The 23,776-nt window shown below is 50.7% G+C and overlaps 2 protein-coding genes across 7 annotated transcripts in view; both read left to right on the top strand.

The window, feature by feature from the left end:
• The first annotated feature begins 165 nt into the window (after positions 1 to 165).
• RBBP5 (RB binding protein 5, histone lysine methyltransferase complex subunit) overlaps positions 166 to 23,776 on the top strand; it is a 38,921-nt gene continuing 15,310 nt past the window's right edge. The window contains exons 1-14 of one of the 6 annotated variants that reach the window (XM_048327681.1): positions 166 to 250; positions 630 to 655; positions 773 to 945; positions 1,551 to 1,691; positions 2,059 to 2,221; positions 3,174 to 3,283; positions 3,413 to 3,532; positions 4,638 to 4,791; positions 4,914 to 4,985; positions 6,688 to 6,805; positions 8,358 to 8,427; positions 9,815 to 10,044; positions 11,937 to 12,014; positions 15,097 to 15,937. In XM_048327681.1, coding sequence (XP_048183638.1) covers positions 232 to 250; positions 630 to 655; positions 773 to 945; positions 1,551 to 1,691; positions 2,059 to 2,221; positions 3,174 to 3,283; positions 3,413 to 3,532; positions 4,638 to 4,791; positions 4,914 to 4,985; positions 6,688 to 6,805; positions 8,358 to 8,427; positions 9,815 to 10,044; positions 11,937 to 12,014; positions 15,097 to 15,122 — 1,500 coding nt within the window. In that variant the 5' untranslated portion in view covers positions 166 to 231 and the 3' untranslated portion in view covers positions 15,123 to 15,937. Of the gene's footprint in view, positions 251 to 353; positions 393 to 629; positions 656 to 772; positions 946 to 1,550; positions 1,692 to 2,058; positions 2,222 to 3,173; positions 3,284 to 3,412; positions 3,533 to 4,637; positions 4,792 to 4,913; positions 4,986 to 6,687; positions 6,806 to 8,357; positions 8,428 to 9,814; positions 10,045 to 11,936; positions 12,132 to 15,093; positions 15,938 to 23,776 lie in introns of those variants that run through there. The other 5 variants (XM_048327679.1, XM_048327677.1, XM_048327680.1 and 2 more) reach the window with 5 other exon arrangements.
• Positions 18,021 to 20,193, top strand: TMEM81 (transmembrane protein 81). The gene has a single exon (XM_048327683.1). The coding sequence runs from the start codon at positions 19,401 to 19,403 to the stop codon at positions 20,175 to 20,177; it is 777 nt and encodes a 258-aa protein (XP_048183640.1). The 5' UTR covers positions 18,021 to 19,400; the 3' UTR covers positions 20,178 to 20,193.

The following is a 23,776-nucleotide window of genomic DNA, read 5'->3' as shown; positions in this document are numbered from 1 at the left end:
TGATCCCCGCTGCCCATTCCCGGCCCCGCCGCCGCGCCGGCAGCGAGCGGCGCCGCGCCCCGTGGCCGCCGGGAGGGGCGGGCGGAGCCGGGCCGGGAGGCGCCGGGAGCCGCGGCGGGGGAGGAGGAAAAGAGCGGCGGTTTGTCAGGCGAACGGCGAGGCGCGGGCTCGGGCAGGTCCCCCGCGGGGTCCTTCGGCGACGGGAGCGGAGGGAGCGGGATCGGCGGCGCGATGAACCTGGAGCTGCTCGGTGCGGACGGGAGCGGGAACGGGAATGGGAATGGGAGCGGGGGGCTGCGGGAGCAGCAGGAGGCGGGAATGGAATGGGGAGGGAGCCGGGAGCGGGGGGCGGCGGGGGCGGGACGGCGGCGCGATGAACCTGGAGCTGCTCGGTGCGGACGGGAATGGGATGGGAATGGGAATGGGAACGGGAACGGGGGCGGGCACGGAATCAGGGGGTGGCGCGGCTGGGAATGGGAGTGGAGCTGGGAGCGGGGCAGGACCGGGGACGGCGGGGCCGGGAATGGGGGTGGCTGAGCCGGGCGGCTCCGGGGCTGGTCCCGGTACCGGGCGGCGGCTCGGCGGGGCCGCCCCGCTCGCTCAGCCGCTGCCTTCGCGTTCCTTTGCAGAGTCCTTCGGCCAGAACTACCCCGAGGTAACCGCGCTCCCCGCCCCTGGAGCCGTCCCCGGAGCCGTCCCCGGGCTCTCCCCCGGCTCTCCCCCGGCGGCGGGGGCGGCCTGACCGGGCGCGGGCGCTGCGCTCTCCCCGCAGGAGGCCGACGGGACCCTGGACTGCATCAGCATGGCCCTGACGTGCACCTTCAACCGCTGGGGCACCCTGCTCGCCGTGGGCTGCAACGACGGCAGGATCGTCATCTGGGACTTCCTGACCCGCGGCATCGCCAAGATCATCAGCGCCCACATCCACCCCGTGTGCTCGCTGTGGTGAGCGCCGGAACCGCGCTGCTGCTGCTGCCGCCGGCACCGGGCACGGCCGGCTTGTCCCCGGTGCTGCGGGGCTGCAGCGGCCCTGCCGGGACAGCTGGGGCTGCGAGAGGAGGGGAGAGGAGAGGGACAGGGACAGGGAGAGGGACAGGGAGAGGGAGAGGAGGCTCCCGGGGAGCTTTGGGTTCTTTTGGTCCTTAAAGGGCTCCGGGAGAGCTGGAGGGGGAGTTGGGATAAGCGGGAATGGCTGAAGGAGATCTTGGGAAGGAGTTCTTCCCTGGGAGGGTGGGGAGGGGCTGGGATGGAATTCCCAGAGAATCCCTGGAAGTGCCCAAGGCCAGCTCGGAGCAGCCTGGGATGGGGGAAGGTGTCTGTGCCCGTGGCAGGGGTGGGAACAGGATGACCCTTAAGGTCTTCCCACCCCAAACCCTTCCACGATTCTATGCTTTTTGTCAGGAATTGCACTTTCCCTAAGGACTTTCTGCCTGCCAGGCTCTTTCCAAAGCTGTCCAAATTCCCTCTGAGCCTGCTCCTTTCTCCCCTCCCGGCTGTGTTTGACACTTTTAAGGAATAACTTTACCGGGAATTGCCTCCCTGTGCTGCAGCTGGAGCCGGGATGGGCACAAACTGGTCAGTGCCTCCACCGACAACATCGTGTCGCAGTGGGATGTTCTGTCCGGGGACTGTGACCAGAGATTCCGCTTCCCCTCGCCCATCCTCAAAGTCCAGTACCACCCCCGGGACCAGTAAGTGCAGTGGGAAAAGCGGGGGATGCTCCCAGTGGGGTGGAACCAGCGGCTCTTTGGATTTTCTTCTGTTTCCCAAAGGAATCGTTGGGGTTGTGGGGTTGTGTTGGGATCGGGTTTGGGAGGAAGCGCCTGGAGGTGAGTGTGGAAATGTCTCCTCTGCTTTAAAACCGCTGCACAAACTTGGAGAGGGAAAGGAAATTAAAGTAAACCCCAACTTGACATCATTTTGCTGTCCAAGTACCAAAAACAAGACAACAAAAATCGAAGTATCCTGCATTCCTTGATCCACACCGGTGCTTTTTGCTTTTCCTCTAAATGTGGGAATCATTTCCCAGAGAGGGAATTCCCAAGCTTTCCCTTGCAGGAACAGGGTGCTGGTGTGTCCCATGAAGTCGGCGCCGGTGATGCTGACCCTGTCAGACTCCAAGCACGTGGTGCTGCCTGTGGACGACGACTCCGACCTCAACGTGGTGGCCTCGTTCGACAGGAGAGGGGAATACATCTACACGGGCAATGCCAAGGGAAAGGTGAGTGCCCCCGCCTCCCAGCTGGGGCACCAGGGCACGGCCAGGCTGGGCAGCAGCTGGAATTTGTCCATGGAAAAGCGGGGTCAGGCTTTGGAACTGCCCAGGGAGGTTTGGGGTGCCCGTCCCTGGAGGTGTCCGAGGAATTCCTGGAGGTGGCACTCGGTGCTCCAGGTGGGGATGGGGCACCCCAAGAGGTGAGGGGCACAGGGGTGAGTTTGGGGTTTGGGGACCCGTGAGGGGCACAGGAATGGGTTTGGGAAACAGGAACAGGCACAGGGATGGATTTGGGGAACAGGAATGGGTTTGGGGAACAGGAACAGGTACAGGAGTGGGTTTGGGGAACAGGGATGGGTTTGGGGAACAGGAACAGGCACAGGAGTGGGTTTGGGGAACAGGGATGGGTTTGGGGAACAGTGACAGGCACAGGGATGGATTTGGGAAACAGGAACAGGTACAGGGATGGGTTTGGGGACAGATGAAGGGCACAGGGATGGGTTTGCGGACCTGTGAGGGGCTCAGGGGTGGTTTTGGGGACAGGAACGAGTTTGGGGAACAGGACAGGCACAGGGATGGGTTTGGGGACCCATGAGGGGCACAGGGGTGGGTTTGGGGAACAGGAACAGGCACAGGGATGGGTTTGGGGACCCATGAGGGGCACAGGGGTGGGTTTGGGGAACAGGAACAGGCACAGGGAAGGGTTTGGGGAACAGGTGAGGGGCACAGGGATGGATCTGGGGAATGGGTGAGGGATTGGTTGATGATCCTGGAGGGATTTTCCAGCCTCAGGGATTCTGGGATCTTTGACTTTGCTTTTGACACATTTTTGGGATCTTTTCCCAGCGTTCCTGTCCCAGCAGCTCCTGCAGTGTCCCCGGGTGGGCTCAGAGGGTTCTGTTTCGGGGACTGAGTGATGACAAAGCCACTGATTGTTCTCTGTCTGCTTAATCTTCAGATCTTGGTCTTAAAAACAGACACTCAGGATCTTGTTGCTTCCTTCAGAGTGACCACAGGGACCAGCAACACCACGGCCATTAAATCCATCGAGTTCGCCCGCAAAGGGAGGTGAGCGCCTCCAGGGACAGCCCCAAACAGCAGAGAAACTCTTCAAAACCCCACAATTCTTTCATGGGATGGGATTTTTAATGGTTTGGGTGGGTTTTTTTTTAATGTTCTGTCCCTTTTCTGCTGCAGCTGCTTCCTGATCAACACGGCCGACCGGATCATCCGCGTGTACGACGGGCGGGAGATCCTCACCTGCGGCCGCGACGGGGAGCCCGAGCCCATGCAGAAACTGCAGGACCTGGTCAACAGGTCAGGGGCACGGGGCTGTGGGGTTTGGGGTGTGGGGAGCAGGTCAGGAGCATGGGGGGTGTGGGGTTTGGGATGTGGGGAGCAGGTCAGGGGCACGGGGCTGTGGGGTTTGGGGTGTGGGGAGCAGGTCAGGGGCATGGGGAGGGTGTGGGGTTTGGGGTGTGGGGAACAGGTCAGGGGCACGGGGGGTGTGGGGTGTGGGGTGTGGGGAACAGGTCAGGGGCATGGGGAGGGTGTGGGGTTTGGGGTGTGGGGAACAGGTCAGGGACACGGGGGGTGTGGGGTTTGGGATGTGGGGAGCAGGTCAGGGGCACGGGGATGGCTTCAGGGTTTAGGGAACAGGAATGGCTTTGGGGAGCAGGTGAGGGGTACAGGGATGGGTTTGGGGAACAGGAACAGGTACAGGAGTGGGTTTGGGGAACAGGTGAGGGGCTCAGGGGTGGGTTTGGGGAACAGGGACAGGCACAGGGAAGGGTTTGGGGAACGGGAATGGGTTTGGGGAACAGTGACAGGCTCGGGGTGGGTTTGGGGTTTGAGGAACAGTGACAGACACAGGGGTGGGTTTGGGGAACAGGGATGGGTTTGGGGAACAGGGACAGGTACAGGGGTGGGTTTGGGGAACAGGGATGGGTTTGGGGAACAGGGACAGGCACAGGGAAGGGTTTGGGGAACAGGTGAGGGGCTCAGGGGATGGGTTTGGGGTTTGGGGAACAGGTGAGGGGCTCAGGGGATGGGTTTGGGGTTTGGGGAACAGGTGAGGGGCTCAGGGATGGGTTTGGGGTTTGGGGAACAGGGACAAGCACGGGGTGCTCAGCCACTGGAAAAGGCTCCCCAGGGAATTGTCCCGACCCCAAAGGCTGTGGGAAGTTTGGACAATGCCCTCAGGGATGCTGGGGGTTGGATCCCTGATCCTTGCGGGTCCTTCTCCCCTCGGGATATTCCCTGTTGGGTGATGCCAGGGCTGGGATCAGTTCCCATCCCACATTCCGTGCTGAGGACACAACTTCCCATTTGGGATTTGCCTGGAGCAACCTGAACTCTAAACGAGGATGGGAGGGTGCAAAATAACCCCTTTTCCCTGCTCCGTGGTTCTCCGTGGCTGCAGGACCCCCTGGAAGAAGTGCTGCTTCTCGGGGGACGGCGAGTACATCGTGGCGGGCTCGGCGCGGCAGCACGCGCTCTACATCTGGGAGAAGAGCATCGGCAACCTGGTGAAAATCCTGCACGGAACCCGGGGGGAGCTGCTCCTGGACGTGGCAGTAAGGAGAATCCCTGCTGTTGGCATTCCTTGGGATTCGGGAATGAAACTCGGCTGATTCCGTTCGCTAATGAAGGTTTCTCCTCCCTCCCTGCCCTCGCTTCCTCTCCCGGTTCGTTGCAGTGGCATCCGGTGCGGCCCATCATCGCCTCCATCTCCAGCGGGGTGGTTTCCATCTGGGCTCAGAACCAAGTGGTGAGTGAGGCCTTGGGATCATTCCTGAGTGCTCAGTGAGGCCTTGGGATCATTCCTGAGTGCTCAGTGAGGCCTTGGGATCATTCCCGAGTGCTGAGTGAGGCCTTGGGATCATTCCCGAGTGCTCAGTGAGGCCTTGGGATCATTCCCGAGTGCTCAGTGAGGCCTTGGGATCATTCCCGAGTGCTCAGTGAGGCCTTGGGATCATTCCCGAGTGCTCAGTGAGGCCTTGGGATCATTCCCGAGTGCTCAGTGAGGCCTTGGGGTCATTCCCAAAGTGCTGAGTGAGGCCTTGGGATCATTCCCGAGTGCTCAGTGAGGCCTTGGGGTCATTCCCGAGTGCTCAGTGAGGCCTTGGGGTCATTCCCATGGGATCAAGGCCTGGCACGAGGTGTCCAGGGAAATTTTGGCTGCTCCTGGATCTCTGGAAGTGTCCAGGAGCAACCTGGGAGGGTGAGAGGTGTCCCTGCCCATGAGGATTGGGAATCCCTTCCAACCCAAACCATTCCAAGTGCTGCTTTAGAGGGGATATTGGGAATAAATTCTTCCCTGTGAGGGTGGAGAGGGGCTGGGGTGGAATTCCCAGAGAAACCGTGGCTGCCTCATCCCTGGAAGTGTCCAAGGCTGGCTTGGAGCAGCCTGGGATCATGGGAAGTGTCCCTGCCCATGGAATGGGATGAGCTTTAAGGTCCCTTCCCACCCAAACCAGTCTGGAATTCCATAATTCCTCACAACTCCATTTTTCTGTGTTGAAATCCTTGATTAAATCCCATTCCCGCACTTTTTTTGACCTTTCCTGCTTAATTTTCCCTTGTGATTTGGAGTGTGAGGAGACTCCTCCAACTCCAGCTCAGCTTTGGGTTAATCCTTACAGCTCCATCCCAGGGACATTTTCCATGGGAATTGTTCCCTCCTGGGTGTGCTCCTGAATTCCAGGAGCTCGGAGTGAATCCAGCTGGATGAAATCTGAGCTCCAAGCCGGGCTTTGTGATGTCCACTGCAATATTTAAGGAATATTAACGATGCTGGATTTCCACTGGAATTCATTCATGCAGCTCCTGGTTTGTTACGGGATCATGGACCTAAAGGAGGCTGGATTTTTGGTGCTTTTATGGGATTTTCCTGGATTTTTGGTGCTTTTATGGGATTTTCTTTGGTTTTTGATGCTTTTACGGGATTTTCCTGGATTTCTGGTGCTTTTATGGGATTTTCCTTGATTTTTGGTGCTTTTGTGGGATTTTCTTTGGTTTTTGGTGCTTTTATGGGATTTTCTTTGGGTTTTGGTGCTTTTATGGGATTTTTCTGGATTTTTGGTGCTTTTGTGGGATTTTCTTTGATTTTTGGTGCTTTAATGTGATTTTCCTTGATTTTTGATGCTTTTATAGGATTTTCCTGGATTTTTGATGCTTTTATGGGATTTTCCTGGATTTTTGGTGCTTTTATGGGATTTTCCTGGATTTTTGGTGCTTTTATGGGATTTTCCTGAGATTGCAGAGCCACAGAATGATTGAGGTTGGAAAAACCCTCGCAGATGATCAATTCCAGCCATTCCCAGCTCTGTCCCTTATCCCCAGGTGCCACATCCACGTTTTAAACGCCTCCAGGATATTTCATTGTGTTGGATTGAAGGAATCCAAGGAATTCTCCTCACAGCTGCTCTTTGTATCAATTAAAACCCCTTTTTTACCACTTTTGGTTTTAGGAAAACTGGAGTGCCTTTGCCCCTGATTTCAAGGAGCTGGATGAAAATGTGGAATACGAGGAGAGGGAATCGGAATTCGACATCGAGGACGAGGACAAGAGCGAGCCAGAGCAGACAGGTACAGCCCAAACCCTTCCCAGGGAATTCCCAGCCTGCCTGGGATCCTTGGAATCCTTGGAATCCGTGGCCTGGCCGCTTGGTGGTGCCCAGAAACCACGGGAAAAAAAAAATCCTGGAATGTCAAAAAAAACCCCACGGAAATGAGGATTATTCCCAGCTCTCCTCATTAGCAGCCTTGAATGCTTCCTATTCAAGCACTTCCCATCATTTCATTCATTGGAATTTAGGAATTTGGGCAGTTTTTATCTTCACTGTAACGTTGGTTTTGTGGGAATTAAGCATCCAAATCAATTTAAGCAGGTGGAGAACTGGATGAGTGGAAAAACCCAAAATATTTTGGAGGGTTGAAGTCCTCTCCCTGCCTTTATTCCTGGTGGTTTTTAGGGATAGCTCTGGATTAGACCACGGGAAAATGAGGTAAAAACCAAATGGGTGAAAAAGGAATAGTTGGAGGTTTGTTTTGTGGTAGAATAGGAAATATTTTAGGGGGTTTTGTGCTTTGATAGGAAATATTTTAGGGGTTTTTTGTGTTTTAACAGGAATTATTTGAGGTTTGTTTTGTGCTTTAATAAGAATTACTTTAGATTGGTTTTGTGGTTTAACAGGAAATGTTTTAGGTTTGTTTTTTGCTTTAATGGGAAATATTTTAGGGGTTTTTTTGTGCTTTAATATGAATTATTTTAAGTTTGTATTTTGCTTTAATAGGAAATATTTTAGGGGGTTTTTGTGCTTTGATAGGAAATATTTTAGGGGTTTTTTTGTGTTTTAACAGGAATTATTTTAGGTTTGTTTTGTGCTTCAGTAAGAAATATTTTAGATTTCTTCTTTAATAGGAAATATTTTAGCTTTGTATTTTGCTTTAATAGGAAATATTTTAAGTTTGTTTTATATTTTAATATGAATTACTTTAGGTTTGTTTTGTGCTTTAATAGGAAATATTTTAGGGGTTTTTTTCTGCTTTAATAAGAATTATTTCAGGTTTGTATTTTGCTTTAATAGGAAATACTTTAAATTTGTTTTGTGCTTTAATAGGAAATACTTTAGGGATTCTTTTGTGCTTTAAAAGGAAATATTTTAGACTTGTTTTGTGCTTTAATAGGAAATATTTTAGACTTGTTTTGTGCTTTAATAGGAAATATTTGAAATTTGTTTTGTCCTTTAATATAAATTATTTTAGATTTTTCTTGTGCTTTAATAGGAAATATTTTAGGGTATTTTTGGGCTTGAATGTGAATTATTTTAGATTTGTTTTGTGCTCTAACAGGAAATATTTTAGGGGTTTGTTTTTTTTTTTGCTTTAACATGATAAGGAATACTTGGGGTTTGTTTTCTCTTTTAATTTAATAACAAACATTTTAGTGGGGTTTTTCCTGCTTTAATAGGAAACATTTCAGGTTATTTTTTTGCTTTGATTGAATAGGAAACACTTCAGGCCTCTTTCCTGCTCCACTCCTGCCCGATCAGGCGTTCAAGCACAGCCAGCCCCGCTCTTCCCAAGCCTTTTCCCTTCTCTTTCCCGCCTTTAATTCCCATTTTTCCCGGATTTCCAGGTGCTGACGCCGCGGAGGATGAGGAGGTGGATGTGACCAGCGTGGATCCCATCGCCGCCTTCTGCAGCAGGTGCCAGAACCTTTTAATTAAAACATTCATCCCCAAATCCTCACTAATACAAATTAATTAACCTTTATAAAACACGACATTCGCTTTATGAAACACAAAGTTCCCTTCATGAAACACAAAATTCCCTTCATAAAGCCCAAAATTTCGTTTATAAAACACAACATTTCCTTCATAAAACAGAAAATTCCCTTCATAAAACGCAACATTCCCTTCATAAAACCCAAAATTCCCTTTAAAAACCCCAAATTCCCTTCATAAAACCCAACTTTCCCTTCATAAAACCCAACTTTCCCTTCATAAACCCCAAAATTTTCTTTATAAAACCCAACATTCCCTTCATAAAACCCAACATTCCCTTCATAAAACCCAAAACTCCCTTCATAAAACCCAAAATTTTCTTTAAAAACCACAAAATTCCCTTTAAAAACCCAACATCCCTTCATAAACCCCAGCATTCCCTTCATAAACCCCAACATCCCTTCACAAAACCCAACATTCCCTTCATAAAACCCAACATTCCCTTCATAAAACCCAAAATTTTCTTTAAAAACCACAAAATTCCCTTTAAAAACCCAACATTCCCTTCATAAACCCCAGCATTCCCTTCATAAACCCCAACATCCCTTCACAAAACCCAACATTCCCTTCATAAAACCCAACATTCCCTTCATAAAACCCAAAATTTTCTTTAAAAACCACAAAATTCCCTTTAAAAACCCAACATTCCCTTCATAAAACCCAACTTTCCCTTCATAAAACCCAACAGTCCCTTCATAAAACCCAACTTTCCCTTCATAAAACCCAACATCCCTTCATAAAACCCAAAATTTTCTTTAAAAACCACAAAATTCCCTTTAAAAACCCAACTTTCCCTTCATAAAACCCAACAGTCCCTTCATAAAACCCAACAGTCCCTTCATAAAACCCAACTTTCCCTTCATAAAACCCAACATTCCCTTCATAAAACCCAAAATTTTCTTTAAAAACCACAAAATTCCCTTTAAAAACCCAACTTTCCCTTCATAAAACCCAACAGTCCCTTCATAAAACCCAACAGTCCCTTCATAAAACCCAACTTTCCCTTCATAAAACCCAACATCCCTTCATAAAACCTAGCATTCCCTTCATAAACCCAACATCCCTTCATAAACCCCAGCATTCCTTTCATAACCCCAACATTCCCTTCACAAACCCCAACATTCCCTTCACAAACCCCAGCATTCCCTTCACAAACCCCAACATTCCCTTCACAAACCCCAACATCCTTTCACAAAACCCAACATTCCCTTCACAAACCCCAACATTCCCTTCACAAACCCCCTCTATGGAACCCCATAAACACAAAATGCTGGTTTCAAACCCCCCCCCCGACGTTTCTCGCCCTCAGCGACGAGGAGCTGGAGGACTCCAAGGCCCTGCTGTACCTTCCCATCGCTCCGGAGGTGGAGGATCCCGAGGAGAATCCCTACGGGCCCCCTCCGGACGCGGTGCAGAGCTCCCTGACGGACGAGGGGCTGGGCTCCGAGAAGAAGCGCCAGAGCTCCTCGGACGGGCCCCAGGCCCCCAAGAAAAAACCCAAAACCACCAACATCGAGCTCCAGGGAGTCCCTAATGACGGTGGGTGGGAGCTGGGCCGGGATTCGGCTCCATCCTGCGCCTCAGGGAGGGATCCAATCCCAGGATTTCAGGGGTTTTCTTCCTTGCTTGGGAGTTGTTCTTACAGCAGCTTGAGAGCTGCGGGTTTGGGGGTGGTTTAAAAGCTGGGAATGAGGGAGGAATCCTGAAATTGGGGGGTTTTTTTTATAGGGTTGTGGAATGGTTTGGGGTGGGAAAGCCTTAAGGATCTTCCAGTCCCGCATCTTCCACGATTCTGGGGTGCTCCAGCCTGGCCTGGGACACACCCAGGGATGATGAGGCAGCCACAGCTTCTGTGGGAATTTCAGGAAGGAATCCTGAAAAATGGGGATTTTTTATAGAATCGTGGAATGGTTTGGGCTTGGAAGAGCTTAAGGATCATCCCATTCCCACCCCTGCCATGGGCAGGGCACCTTCCCCGATCCCAGTTGGTTCCAAACCCTGTCCAGCCTTGGGGACTTCCAGGGATGGGGCAACCACAGCTTCTCTGGGAATCTCAGGCTCTCCCAGGGAAGAATTCCTTCCCAAAATCCCATCTGGCAGTGGGAACCCATTCCCTTTATCCTGCCATCCATCCCTTATCCCAAACCCCTCTCTGGGATCCCTTTAGGAACCAGAATTTCATGATTATTCACATATTTTGCAGGATAACTCACCCAAAATTCCCATTTTCCCCTGCTAACTCACCCAGGATTTCATCACTATTCCCACATTTTAGGGAATAACCCACCCAGAATTCCCAGTTTTTCCTGCTAACTCACCCAGAATTTCATCATTATTCCCACTTTTTAGGGAATAACCCACCGAGAATTCCCAGTTTTTCCTGCTAACTCACCCAGAATTTCATCACTATTCCCACATTTTAGGGATAACTCACCCAGAATTCCCATTTTCCCCTGCTAACTCACCCAGAATTCCATTATTGACACATTTTAAGGAAAGAACCACCCAGGATTTCACTATTCCCACATTTTAGGGAATAACCCACCCAGAATTCCCAGTTTTTCCTGCTAACTCACCCAGAATTTCATCATTATTCCCACATTTTAGGGATAACTCTCCCGGAATTCCCATTTTCCCCTGCTAAGTCACCCAGAATTTCATCATTATTCCCACATTTTAGGGATAACTCACCCAAAATTCCCATTTTCCCCTGCTAACTCACCCAGAATTTCATCACTATTCCCACATTTTAGGGATAACTCACCCAGAATTCCCATTTTTTCCTGCTAACTCACCCAGAATTTCATCATTATTCCCACATTTTAGGGATAACTCACCCAGAATTTCATCATTATTCCCACATTTTAGGGATAACTCACCCAAAATTCCCATTTCCCCCTGCTAACTCACCCAGAATTTCATCATTATTCCCACATTTTAGGGATAACCCACCCAGAATTCCCATTTTTCCTGCTAACTCACCCAGAATTTCATCATTATTCCCACATTTTAGGGATAACTCGCCCAGAATTCCCATTTCCCCCTGCTAACTCACCCAGAATTTCATCATTATTCCCACATTTTAGGGAATAACCCACCCAGAATTCCCATTTTTCCTGCTAACTCACCCAGAATTTCATCATTATTCCCACATTTTAGGGATAACTCGCCCAGAATTCCCATTTCCCCCTGCTAACTCACCCAGAATTTCATCATTATTCCCACATTTTAGGGATAACCCACCCAGAATTCCCAGTTTTTCCTGCTAACTCACCCAGAATTTCATCATTATTCCCACATTTTGCGGATAACTCACCCAGAATTTCATCACTATTCCCACATTTTAGGGAATAACCCACCCAGAATTTCACCGCCCACCCATTTTAGGGATAAACTCACCTTTGAATTCCCGTTTTTCCCCCTGCTCACAGAAGTCCATCCGCTGCTGGGGGTGAAGGGAGATGGTAAATCCAAGAAGAAGCAAGCAGGCAGGCCTAAAGGATCAAAAGGTAAAGACAAAGATTCTCCATTTAAGCCGAAACTCTACAAAGGGGACAGAGGTTCTTTACCTCTGGAAGGAGCAGCCAAGGGCAAAGTGCAGGCGGAGCTGGGCCAGCCCTTGCCAGGTAAGGAACCACTGTCACTGTCCCTGCTTGGTGGCCTTTGCTTCGTGCTCACCTGACTCCTTAGAGGCCTCTGTAGCTTCCCAAAAATTCTCCCTCCCTGCTCAGCTGCTGGCAAGGAGAGGCAAAATGGGGTTTTTGAGGAAAATGGCAGCGTTTTTAAACGTTGGAAATCGGAGCGAAATCCCTTCACGGGGAGGGGTTTTGTGGGTGCTGAGAGCTGTTCCTAAACAAAACCCCTGGAATTCTGTCAATTGCTTCCCTCAGCTCCTGCAGAAATCCTAAAATAGCTGGATTGGGGTTGATTTTTGGGGGGGGAAGTTGGAATATCGAAGGATTCTGCAGTTATTTTGGGCCATCCTTAGCAGGCAGAGGGACACAGAAGGCAGGAGAAAAGGAGCAGCAATCGTGATTTGTTGGGAAACAAACGCTGGGATAAAAGCCAGCAGCTGGATTTCCCATTCCCAGCTGTGCTGCAGCCTCCTTGAAATTCCAGTGGCCACAAACCAGGATAAATCTGGGATTTTCCTCCTTCACAGCTGCTGCAAACCAGGAGAAATTTGGGTTTTCCCCCTTTTTTTGCTGGATTTTGCTGTGTGCCAGAGCAGGACAGTTGCAGTCACCTCCGTTGGCTCCCAGCCTGAGCCTCAAACATTTCCCATTGTCCAATTTCCTTCTTTTTTTGGGGAAAAGCTCCTCCCAGCCCAGCACAGAGAGCACAGTTTGGCTGCAGTGCTGATTTTTTTGTTGGTTTTTATTTAAGATTCTAATCCAGAACTCGGGGTTGGGACGCAACCAAAAGATCCAAAGATCCCAAAGATGGATTTGATGGATCCAATTTTGCATTTCCTTGAGCTCAGCAGCTGCTGCTGTGGATTTTAGGCTTTCCAGGAGTGATTTATTCCCTCTTTCCCTCCCCTCACTGCTGCCCACCCTGCTCCTCGTCCCTCCTGCTCAGCTCCTCGGTGTCGCTTGTCGTGATCGTTGTTATTTTGCAGGGATTTGGGATTCTTTTCTGGAAGAACCTGGGGGATGTTCTCTGGGCACTTTTCCACCTGGAAAAATCCAGGAATGGAAGAGCCAAGGAGCATCCTTGGGTGGGATTTGGGAGGTGCTGGGGTGGGATTTGCCTCGTGGGGGATTTTTTGGGGGCGATTTTCCAAGACTTTTGGGTGTTTTCAAGGATGGCAGGGATCACCTGGATGGACAGGGCTGGTTTGGAGATCATTCATTGCATCAGCAGCCCTGTTAATTGTGGCTTTTATCACTGCTAATTAACACAACAATGTAATTAACAACAGAAATGAGGCAGGATCACGGCTGGGAACCTGAATGTGTCCATTTCCAAGGAGAATTTCAATCCTTGGCTTCCAAACAATGCTGGATGCTCGGATTTTCCGTGTTTGAGGGGCTGGATTGAGCCGGGTGTGCTTTTAGAGAAGTGCTTTAATATTTAATTAACATTTAATTAACATTTAATTAACATTAAGTCTCGCTCAGCCCTGTCAGGGGGTGCTGACTGTAACTTTGTCATCAGCTGCTGTCCCTAATTCCTTGTTTTCTGTGGAGCTTGGCGTCACTTCCTCGCTGGAAAATCCCATTCCCAATCCCTCTGGAATGTTCCAAAAGCAGCAGCAGAGCAGCCAAGCTCCTTTCCTGGATTTTCTGGTTTTGCCTCTCCTTGCCCAGCCCTGTTTGGGAGGATTTTGGGGTGGATTTGCTGTTGGTGCTGTTCCAACCCAGCAACAGGAAACATCGGGATTATTAGGGCTGGGATAGGATTCCTGAGCCAGCACAGCAAGCTGGGAATTTGTTTTCCTCAAAAACCCAAATTCCACTCAATTTTCCCATCAGCTGGAGGTGGCAGAGCTCCCTAAAATCTGCTTTGAGTCTTTGCTGCCTGTGCTGGCTTTGAGGTGTTTTCCATGCAGGTTTGGGATGAAGGGAAATAGGGAAAAATCCCTGCCTGCGATGGTGAGGAGTTCCCAGAGGAGCTGTGGCTGCCCCTGGATCCCTGGAAGTGTCCGAGGATTGAGCTTGGAGCACCCTGGGATCGTGGGAGGGGTCCCTGCCCATGGAGTGGGATGAGCTTTAAGGTCCCTTCCCACCCAAACCGTGGCATTCCATGAGAATCCATATTGGGATGGATTCCTGACCTCCTGCAGCCCTGACCTGAGAGGATCCAGCAGATTCCCAGTGGATCCCAGTGCTGGAATCTCTGTAGGAGCCACCATGTGCAGGGAAAGAACCCATCCCTTGGCTCTTCCCAATCCCACAGAAATCCATGGAATTCTCTCTGTCCTGTGCTCTCTTCACCCCTTGTACCTGAAATTCCCATTTTGGGCCACCAGCTTTTCCTTGGGCTTCCAGCACATTCCAAATGCCCGTGCCTGGATCCAGGCTCCCTTTCCCATCCCTGTTGCACGGAGTGGGAATTCTGCCACAAGTTTTGGGGCTGAAACAGCTGCACAGGGAGGGATTTTCCCTGGAAAACCTTGGGGATGTCCGTGCAGGAGCTGCATGGCTGGGCCTGGGAGCAGTGCTGTGAGCTGGCAGCAAAGGTTAAGCTCAGATTTTGGTGTTAAACTCAGCTTTGAGCCTAAACAACCCGAGCAGTTCCATCATTTTTCGTCTCCAATAAAATCCTCTGCTCTGCTTTCACCCAAATTTAGGTGAAACTTGATTTCCTTTTTTTTTTTTTGCTCTGAGATTTTGGGAATTAAGAATCATTTGGCACCGGGTAAGTTTGGGAATAAAGAATTTCTGAGCCATGCCGTGTTCCCAGAATCCCAAATAAATCCCAGAGCTGTCTATGAGCAGTCTCTTGGTGCTGAAATTCCGTTCTTTAGCCACAAAATCTTGCTTTTCCCTGGATTTTTTTTCCTGCCCCATTTGGGGCTCTCTGGTTTCTGGGAGCCTCTGGATGGGGCTGCTCACTCATTTTTCCCGTCTCTGGTCTCTTTAGCAGGTGGTGCAATCTCAGAGTTGCTATGAAGACTCCTCTCCTCTATTCCCTGTCCTCTTTCCTCTCTTGGCACCCCAGCGTGGCAACGCTGGAGCGCTCGGTCTGGGAGGACTGGCCCAGCACAGACTGATCCCATGGATTCAGGGAGTGACTTGGGGCAGGAATGACTCTGCAAGAGGGAGCAGCCTCCGGCCCTCTGGCTGCCTCTCCATGGATCAGTGGCCCTTGGCAAGGAGAAGGCTTGGACTGAGCTCCTGTGGGATTTGTGGGGACAAATCCCTGTCCCAAAGCGACCTGGGCCCCTTCCCTGCCGCTCCAGAGCCTCTCCACCTTTATCTCCTCAAACCTCTCATCATTCCCGGATGGAAGAACATCCCAAAGTGTGTATTTTTTATTCCTGACTGTGTCCTGCAAACTCCCCTTTTCCACCTGGGAATTCCCATCTCGCTGAGCTGGGGCTGCTCCCGTTCCTGCCCAGCTTTTCCCGGGAAGCTCCGAGCTCCCTGCTGGCTGACAGGATGGGGGCAGAGCTGCTGATCCCAGGCCAGATTTTGAGGAATTTCCAGTGGGATGTGAGGAGCTGAGGCCCCCTCTGGAATCCACCTTGGTTCGGTGTTTATTTTTCCCGCTCTGCTGGTGGGAGAAGGAGCAAGTTTCGATCAAAAATTCATTTTCCAATGGTTTTTTTTTTTCCCAGCCTGTGATTCCCAAAGCTCTGCTGGAGCTCCCTCCCGTCCTCCCAGTGGTTTTGTTCCGGCTCTTCCCTGGGAGATGCTCCTTCAGGAATATCTGGGCTCCTCCTTCACTGGGAGATAAATTAAAACCAATTTTCTCTGAACTGAAACAGAACTTTTCCAAAGGGTTTCTGTTTTTCCCACTTCTGGGTTAAAAATGGAAGCTGGCAGCTCATTCCCAACCTTTTATTCCTTTAGGATTTCCCTGTAGGAATGGGAATGGCACTTCCCCTGCCCAGTACCCGCAGCCTGGCACCTCTTACCCCACACCAGCATCCCGATAAAAGGAAATTTCATTCCTAAATCCCGCTTTTTCCCCCAGACTTTGGAGTTTTCGTTGCTCTCGGTATTCCCCCAGGTGGAATTTTTGGGATCATCACGAGGTGTTTCAATTTCCTGCACATCCTGCAGGCGTTAAAAGCAGGAAGGGAATCATCAAGTGCTGAATTTGCAGCCACAACTCTGCACGAGCTGCCCGAGAGAGAAAAATGAGAGAAACCATTTGGAAATCAGAGCTTTTGAAATTGTTCCAAACTCGACATTCTCCTTTCCAGCTTTGGGGCCATTGGGTTCGTTCCATGACATTTATGACCACGAGTGTAAAATTGGATTTTTGGGGGGTTTTTTTCTGCTTCTGGGGTGACTCTGTCCCGTCAGAGCCACCCTGGCTGCTGTGCCTGACCCCCTGGGTTTAAAAATGCACACTGCAGGTTGGGGTGAAGCACTGAACTCACCCCAAACTCCAGTTCCCCTCTCTTCCAACCCCTCTGTACAGTGGAAATTCCCTGCATTTGTTCTCTTCCAGATCTTCTTTCATTTCCTGCTTTGTTCCCATCCTTATTTTCTTTCCTGGTTATTCCCATCTTTATTTTATTTCCTGATTTCTTTCCCATTTTAATTTTATTTCCTGGTTATTTCCATCCTTATTTCATTTCCTGCTTTATTCCCGTCTTTATTTTATTTCCTGATTTATCCCCATTTTTATTTTCTTTCCTGGTTATTCCCATTTTTATTTTATTTCCTGATTTTTTTTCCCCATCTTTATTTAATTTCCTGCTTTATTCCCATCTTTATTTTATTTCCTGGTTATTCCCACTCTTATTTTCTTTCCTGCTTTATTCCTGTCCTTATTTTCTTTCCTGGTTATTCCCATCTTTATTTAATTTCCTGATTTATTCCCATTTTTATTTCATTCCCTGCTTTATTCCCATCCTTATTTTCTTTCTTGCTTTATTCCTATCCTTATTTTCTTTCCTGGTTATTCCCATCTTTATTTTATTTCCTTATTTTTCCCCATTTTTATTTTATTTCTTGTTTTGATTCCCATCTTTATTTTATTCCCCAGTTTATTCCCATCCTTGTTTTCCTTCCTGATTTATTCCCACTTTTATTTTATTTTATTTTATTTTATTTTATTTTTATTTCCTGATTTATTCCTTATTTTATTTTATTTTATTTCATGATTTACTCCCACTTTTATTTTATTTTTTTTATTTCCTGATTTATTCCCACTTTTATTTTATTTTATTTTATTTTATTTTATTTCCTGCTTTATTCCCACTTTTATTCTATTTTATTTTCTTTCCTGCTTTATTCCCACTTTTCTTTTCTTTTCTCTTTTCTTTTCTTTTCTTTTCTTTTCTCTTTTCTTTTCTTTTCTTTTCTTTTCTTTTCTTTTCTTTTCTTTTCTTTTCTTTTCTTTTCTTTTCTTTTCTTTTCTTTTCTTTTCTTTCCTGCTTTATTCCCACTTCTATTTTATTTTATTTGATTTTATTTTATTTCCTGCTTTATTCCCACTTCTATTTTCTTTCCCAGTTTTCCCATCCTTGTTTCCTTTCCCATAGTTTTGTACAGTCCCGGCTCAGCTCCCGCGGTGCCCAGCAGTGGTGGTGGTTTTGTGTTTGTAAATAAAGAGGTACCTCCCATTTCCTAAAATCCGGGGGTAAATCTTGGCTTTTCCATGGAAATGTTGGGGTTTACATCCTGCTGGAATTTGGGAATCGTCCAAGCACCTCATGTTTGGGCTTTCCAGCGGGAATTGGGTTGGTTTTATTGAAGAGAAGGAGTAAATCTGGAGTAAAACCAAACCCTGAGTGCTCAGAGCTTTACTCAGGGGATGGAATTCCCAGAGAATCCATGGCTGCTCCGTCCCTGGAAGTGTCCAAGGCCAGGCTGGACGGGGCTTGGAGCAGCCTGGGATAGGGAGAGGTGTCCCTGCCCACGGCAGGGCTGGGATGGGATGGGATTGAAGGTCCCTTCCCACCCAGGCCAGTCTGGAATTCCCAGATCCCTGAGCGCGCTCGGAGCCAGGCTGGGAAAGGGCAGCTGAACACGGAGCTCCAAGGGGGATTGGGGCTGCAAAATCCCCCTCCTGGAGCTTTGGGAATAGATCCGGATGTTCCTTATGTGCGGAAAAACTTGGAAAACCAAATCCCTGTGGGAATCCAGAGCTGCTGATCAGGAGACTTTGATTATGGGATGCCTTTTCCATGAAACTCTGGCCAAAAACTCTGAGGAACGTGGTTCTATAGCTCCGTAGAACTGGGGGGGGATTCCTCCGTGAGAAACCCTGGATTTTCCAGGGAAGAACACTTGAGCATTGTTCTTGGGGATGCTTGAGCACCACACGGATCCCTCTGCAGTCTCCTCTCTGAGCGTTTTCCTGGGATGGCAGCGTGGGAATGGTTCCTGCGGATCCAGCAGTGGAGGTTTGGGGTCGGATCCCTCAGGAATGGGGGCTGTGCGAGCTCTCCCAGCTCCCGTGGCTCCTTCCAAGGCTGGGAATGGCATCCAGAGCCTCACCCGGAGCTTTGGGAGCCCTCATCTCCCAGGATTTGCTCGGCCTTCCCTGAGGGTTCTTCCTTGGAATGTTGGGGGCTGTTGTTGGCTGTGACATCAGAGCTGCTCCCGTGGGAACGGCTCCAGGGCCTGGTGTGGACACAGAGTGACCAGAGCCAAACCAGCTCGGCCCGGATTCCCATGGATCAGCCCGAGTAGAGGTTGGAATGTTGGGGTTGGATCTGGGGAGTGCTTCAGACTCTGGGATGTGTTTGTATCAGTCAGGACTGGGCAGGGCCTCCATAAGGAACTGGGATTTGGGGATTTCCTTACGCTCCACAGCGTTATTTGGGAGATTCCAGCAGCGATTCCTGCTGTCAGTTTGGAGTTTGGTGGGAAAATTCAGCTGGAGCTGCTGCTTTTCCAGCAGAAATCCACCCAAACTAACGTGGGAGTTCTTACAGAGAGGGGAGAACTTCATCTCTTAAATTGCCAAATACACCCAAAACTGATGGGATTTGGGCGGAGTTGGATCGGATCCAATGGATCGGAACATCCCGCTGTCCCGTTCAGAGAACATTCCTGATGGAATTCCTGCGATTCCCACCCTGCTGGATCCAGTAATGCGCTGCCGTGCCTTTTTTCAGTTGTGCCTCCAGCTCCACATCCGGGAGGCCTTTCCCTGCTGGAAGGATTAGATCAGGTGGGATGTCAGAGATACTCCGAAGAACCTGGCAGGTTCATGGAACAATTCCGGGCCCATTTGAGTGCTGAACTCTGGAAGAACCCCCGCAGATGGAGCACGGCCCCGTCGTGGCCATCCTGCTGTGCGCCCTGCTCCGCGTTCCGGCGGCGCTTCCCTCGGGATCGGAGCCCATCCTGCTGGGGCTGAAGGCCCGGCTCGTGGTCAACTCCACGCCCTGCAGCGTCACCTGCGGGCTGGGCGTCAAGGAGGAGCGGCTGTGCGAGCTCAGCCCGGCCGGGGAGCGCCGCAATTGCTCCGTGCTGCGTTCCCGCTGCCTCAGCGATTGGATCTGCGGCCTCCGGCACCTCAGCGTTCCCGAGGGAAAACCCCTCCAGCTCAGCTGCCTCTCGCCGGACGCCGCCAGCCTCGAGGGACAGGATTTTGGCTACACCTGGAGGTTCGCCCGCGGGCTCATCACCACCAACGACCTCCTGTTCCATCCCTTCCGCAATCCCAGCCCTTCCCTGAGCTTTTCCCCGGCTCTGGAGTCGCATTCCGGGACCTATCGCTGCGACGTGCAGGTGCTGAGCTCCTTCCAGCTCGTCAAGAGGATCTACTTTGGCCTCAGGGTGATCCCTCAGGATCTGGTGGATCTCGACTTCCAGAAATCCCTGACCTGGGAGCAGCAGCTGGCGGCCAACGGGGAGGAACTGGGAAACGCCACCGGCCCCAGAGAGCGGGAGCAGCAGCACTGGGAAGTGTGGGAGAAGCAGGGGGTTTATGAAGTGGTGCTGGGAATCGGGAGCGGAGCGATCGTGGGGATCCTGCTCAGCCTCGGGCTCTGCTGCTTGGGCCACGTTTGCAGGAAAAGAGCAGCGGAGAAATGAAGAGAGTTTGATGCAATTCCCTGGCTTTGGCTCTTTATTAGGATTAGGAATTCAGGAATTCGGGCTGGGATTCTTGGGGTCATCCACAGCTGGATTTTGATGATTCTTCCCTTCCAGCTCGGGACACTCCATGGATCCTGTAACTATTTTAGGTGATATTCATCATTTATTTTCAACAGACACAATTTATAACTGAATATTTTCGGCCACTTTGGAGCCTGGAAAATCAGGACAGGGCTGGAGAACCTGAGCTGCATTTCCAGCAGGTGCTTCCAGTGGAATTCTGGAATAATCCAGCTGGGATTTGGAGCCCCCTGAGCCACAGCAAACAGCTCCCAGCTCCTCTTTGTTTTCCCTTGAGCTATTTGGGTTTTTTTTAATTTAACTTCCCATCCTTATTCCTGTCGAATTCCCTCCAATTTCCTTAAATGTCTCCTTAAATTTCCTTAAATTTCCTTAAAATTCTCCAAGAATTCTGTGGGATGGAGCTGCCCCAGTCAGGGGGTGAGAGGAATGAGGTTGGTTTTGAGCCGGTGTCGTTTCCCTCCAGTCCAACACCTGCTCCCAGCGCTGGGGACAAGGGATGCCCCACTTCCCTCTGGAAGTTTATTCCCTTCCATGACATCCTGGAAAAAGCATTTTCTGGGATATTCCTGTGTGGTGCAGAGCAGGGAGCACTGGGAAGCAGCAGATGAGAGCTGGGGGTGTTTGATCCTGACTCAGAGCTGAGCTCATCCCTAAAATCTTTACGGGAACAGCTCAGTGGGATTGGGATCTTTCATTTTTCCTGGTGGTTGATGAGGATAAACCAGGAGCTCTGGAATCCGTGGAAGGACCTATTAAATACTTTTTTTTCCCCCAATTTTCTTCCACATTTGCTGTTTGATCCCTTTTTCCCTGTCAGCTACAGGGACACCCAAATCCCGGGAAAACGACAGCGCAGCTCTAACGTTAAAAACCTCAGCATTCTCGAGTTTATCCTTTTACCAGAACGACACAAAAACACTTTAACATTGAAAAAAGCTGGGAATGGAGGGAAATCATTTTATTTGTTTGGGTGAAAACCGACGGAAAAATTGGGTTTTATTTCTTTGGATGAAAACCAAACCAGGCACTTTCCAGAGCTGTTTTCCAGAGGGTTTTGTGGGGTTTTTTTTCGCTTCCTGAACATGGAAAAAATTGGGAATGACCCATCACAGCAGGCTGGGAGTTAATGGTCCAGAGCTGCCCCATCTGCAGGACCCTCTCTGCTCTTTGTCATGGAAATTTCAGCATCTTGGGCCCAGCTGGGATTCCCAAATCCAGCGGGATGAAAGCTCCGGCACAATCCCGCTCTCCCTCCTCTGCTGGGGAGGTCAGAGCGGGAGCCAAAAATCCCCTTCATCTTTGGATTGTGGGGTTTTTAATTTCTGAGGGGAGCCAGGTGCCCAGAGCAGGGAAAATGAATCCGTAATTGGAATTTTTATTTGAAGATCGAGGGCTGGGATGGCCGCTGGGGTCCAGCTGTCAGAAGGGGCCTTTAATGGGATTTTTTTGGGGGATGTTCTTCGATTTTTGAAGGGATGTTAAGGATTGGGGGATGTTTATCTTGACAGGCTGAGGGCAAGGAAGGGAGAGGCAGGAAAAGGAATAGCAGAGGTTGGAGCTCAGTGCTGAAGCAAAAACCTTTGGAAGAACATTCCCATCGCTCCTTTTTTCCATCTCTCCCTTCAAATCATCTTTTCTTAACCACTGCCCCTGAATTCCCACCATAAACGGCAGGAATTTGGGAAAGAAGTGTCTCTTTCTGCTCTGAATTGGTGCCTGAACTTCTTTTTCCCGATTTTTCACTGTCACCTGGAGGCGAGGATGGCACAGATTCCATGGAAACCCCAGACTCCATGGAAACCCCAGACTCTCTGGGAACTCTGTGTGCTCCCTGTTCCCAGTGGGAGGAATTTCTGTGGTCCCAAGCTTTAGGAAGCAATCGGGAGCTTCCAGGGCTGCTCCAGGCAGATCCAGGAGGAGCTGGGAGCACTGGGATTGTGGATAAATCCCTGGGAGCTCCTCAGGCTTCTCTCAGCTGAGTAACATCGGTGTAACTCATGGGATGGCAGCAAAAAAAACCCCATAAATTGATTCTGGGGCTTTCTCACTCCATCCTCTGCTCATGGAGCTGTTATCCCATTCCCTGATCCTCTGGGATAGAATTCTTGTTCCCACCTTTCTCTCTCGCTGCTGGTTTTCCTCTCCAGGAGAGAAATCCATTAAAGCAGGGGTGTCCTTGCAGGGTGACCAGGGCTGTCCCTGTGGAGTGGCCAGGGGTGTCCTTATGGAGTGACCAGGGGTGACCAGGGGTGTTCTTGTGGAGTGACCAGGGGTGTCCCTGCAGGGTGACCAGGGGTGTCCTTGCAGGGTGACCAAGGGTGTCCTTATGGAGTGACCAGGGGTGTTCTTGTGGAGTCACCAGGGCTGTCCCTGCAGGGTGACCAGGGGTGTCCTTATGGAGTGACCAGGGCTGTCCCTGTGGAGTGACCAAGGGTGTCCTTGCAGGGTGACCAGGGGTGTCCTTGCAGAGTGACCAGGGGTGTCCCTGCAGAGTGACCAGGGGTGTTCTTGTGGAGTGACCAGGAGTGTCCTTGCAGGGTGACCAGGGGTGTCCCTTTGGAGTGACCAGGGATGTCCCTTTGGAGTGACCAGGGGTGTCCTTATGCAGTGACCAGGGGTGTCCTTGCAGGGTGACCAGGGGTGTCCCTGTGGAGTGACCAGGGCTGTCCCTTTGGAGTGACCAGGGGTGTTCTTGTGGAGTGACCAGGGGTGTCCTTATGGAGTGACCAGGGGTGTTCTTGTGGAGTCACCAGGGCTGTCCCTGCAGGGTGACCAGGGGTGTCCTTATGGAGTGACCAGGGCTGTCCCTGCAGAGTGACCAGGGGTGTCCTTGCAGGGTGACCAGGGGTGTCCCTGTGGAGTGGCCAGGGGTGTCCCTGTGGAGTGACCAAGGGTGTCCTTGTGGAGTGACCAGGGCTGTCCTTGCAGGGTGACCAGGGGTGTCCCTGGGGAGTGACCAAGGGTGTCCTTGCAGGGTGACCAGGGCTGTCCCTGTGGAGTGGCCAGGGGTGTCCTTATGGAGTGACCAGGGGTGACCAGGGGTGTTCTTGTGGAGTGACCAGGGGTGTCCCTGCAGAGTGACCAGGGGTGTCCCTGGGGAGTGACCAGGGCTGTCCTTGCAGGGTGACCAGGGGTGTCCCTGCAGAGTGACCAGGGGTGTCCTTGTGGAGTGACCAGGGGTGTCCTTATGGAGTGACCAGGGGTGTCCCTGGGGAGTGACCAGGGCTGTCCCTGCAGCTCCCGGGGACAGGGCAGGAGCTGCCCCAGCGCAGCTGAGCCCGGAGCTCCGGGACCTTTGGGATCACCAGGGGCTGGGGCTGTGTGGGGCTCCTTCCCTCTGTCCATCCTTCCCCTCCTTCCGTCTCTCCATCCTTCCTCCCCTCCCTCTCTTCATCCTCCCTTCCATCAATTCCTGTTCTCTCCCTGCCTCTGCACACCTTTCACCCCTGGGCTGTATTTTAGGAAGCTCCAAGTGGTTTTAAGGAGGATTCCAAGCTTTTTCCTCCTCTGAG

Source organism: Corvus hawaiiensis, chromosome 24 (assembly GCF_020740725.1).
Source record: "Corvus hawaiiensis isolate bCorHaw1 chromosome 24, bCorHaw1.pri.cur, whole genome shotgun sequence".
Lineage (NCBI taxonomy): Eukaryota > Metazoa > Chordata > Aves > Passeriformes > Corvidae > Corvus > Corvus hawaiiensis.
Note: the sequence above shows the minus strand (reverse complement) of the source record. Positions and strands in the feature narration are given on the sequence as shown.

Excerpts from the sequence above, each read along its gene's own strand:
- TMEM81 (XM_048327683.1), top strand. The coding sequence starts at position 19,401 with ATGGAGCACGGCCCCGTCGTGGCCATCCTGCTGTGCGCCCTGCTCCGC.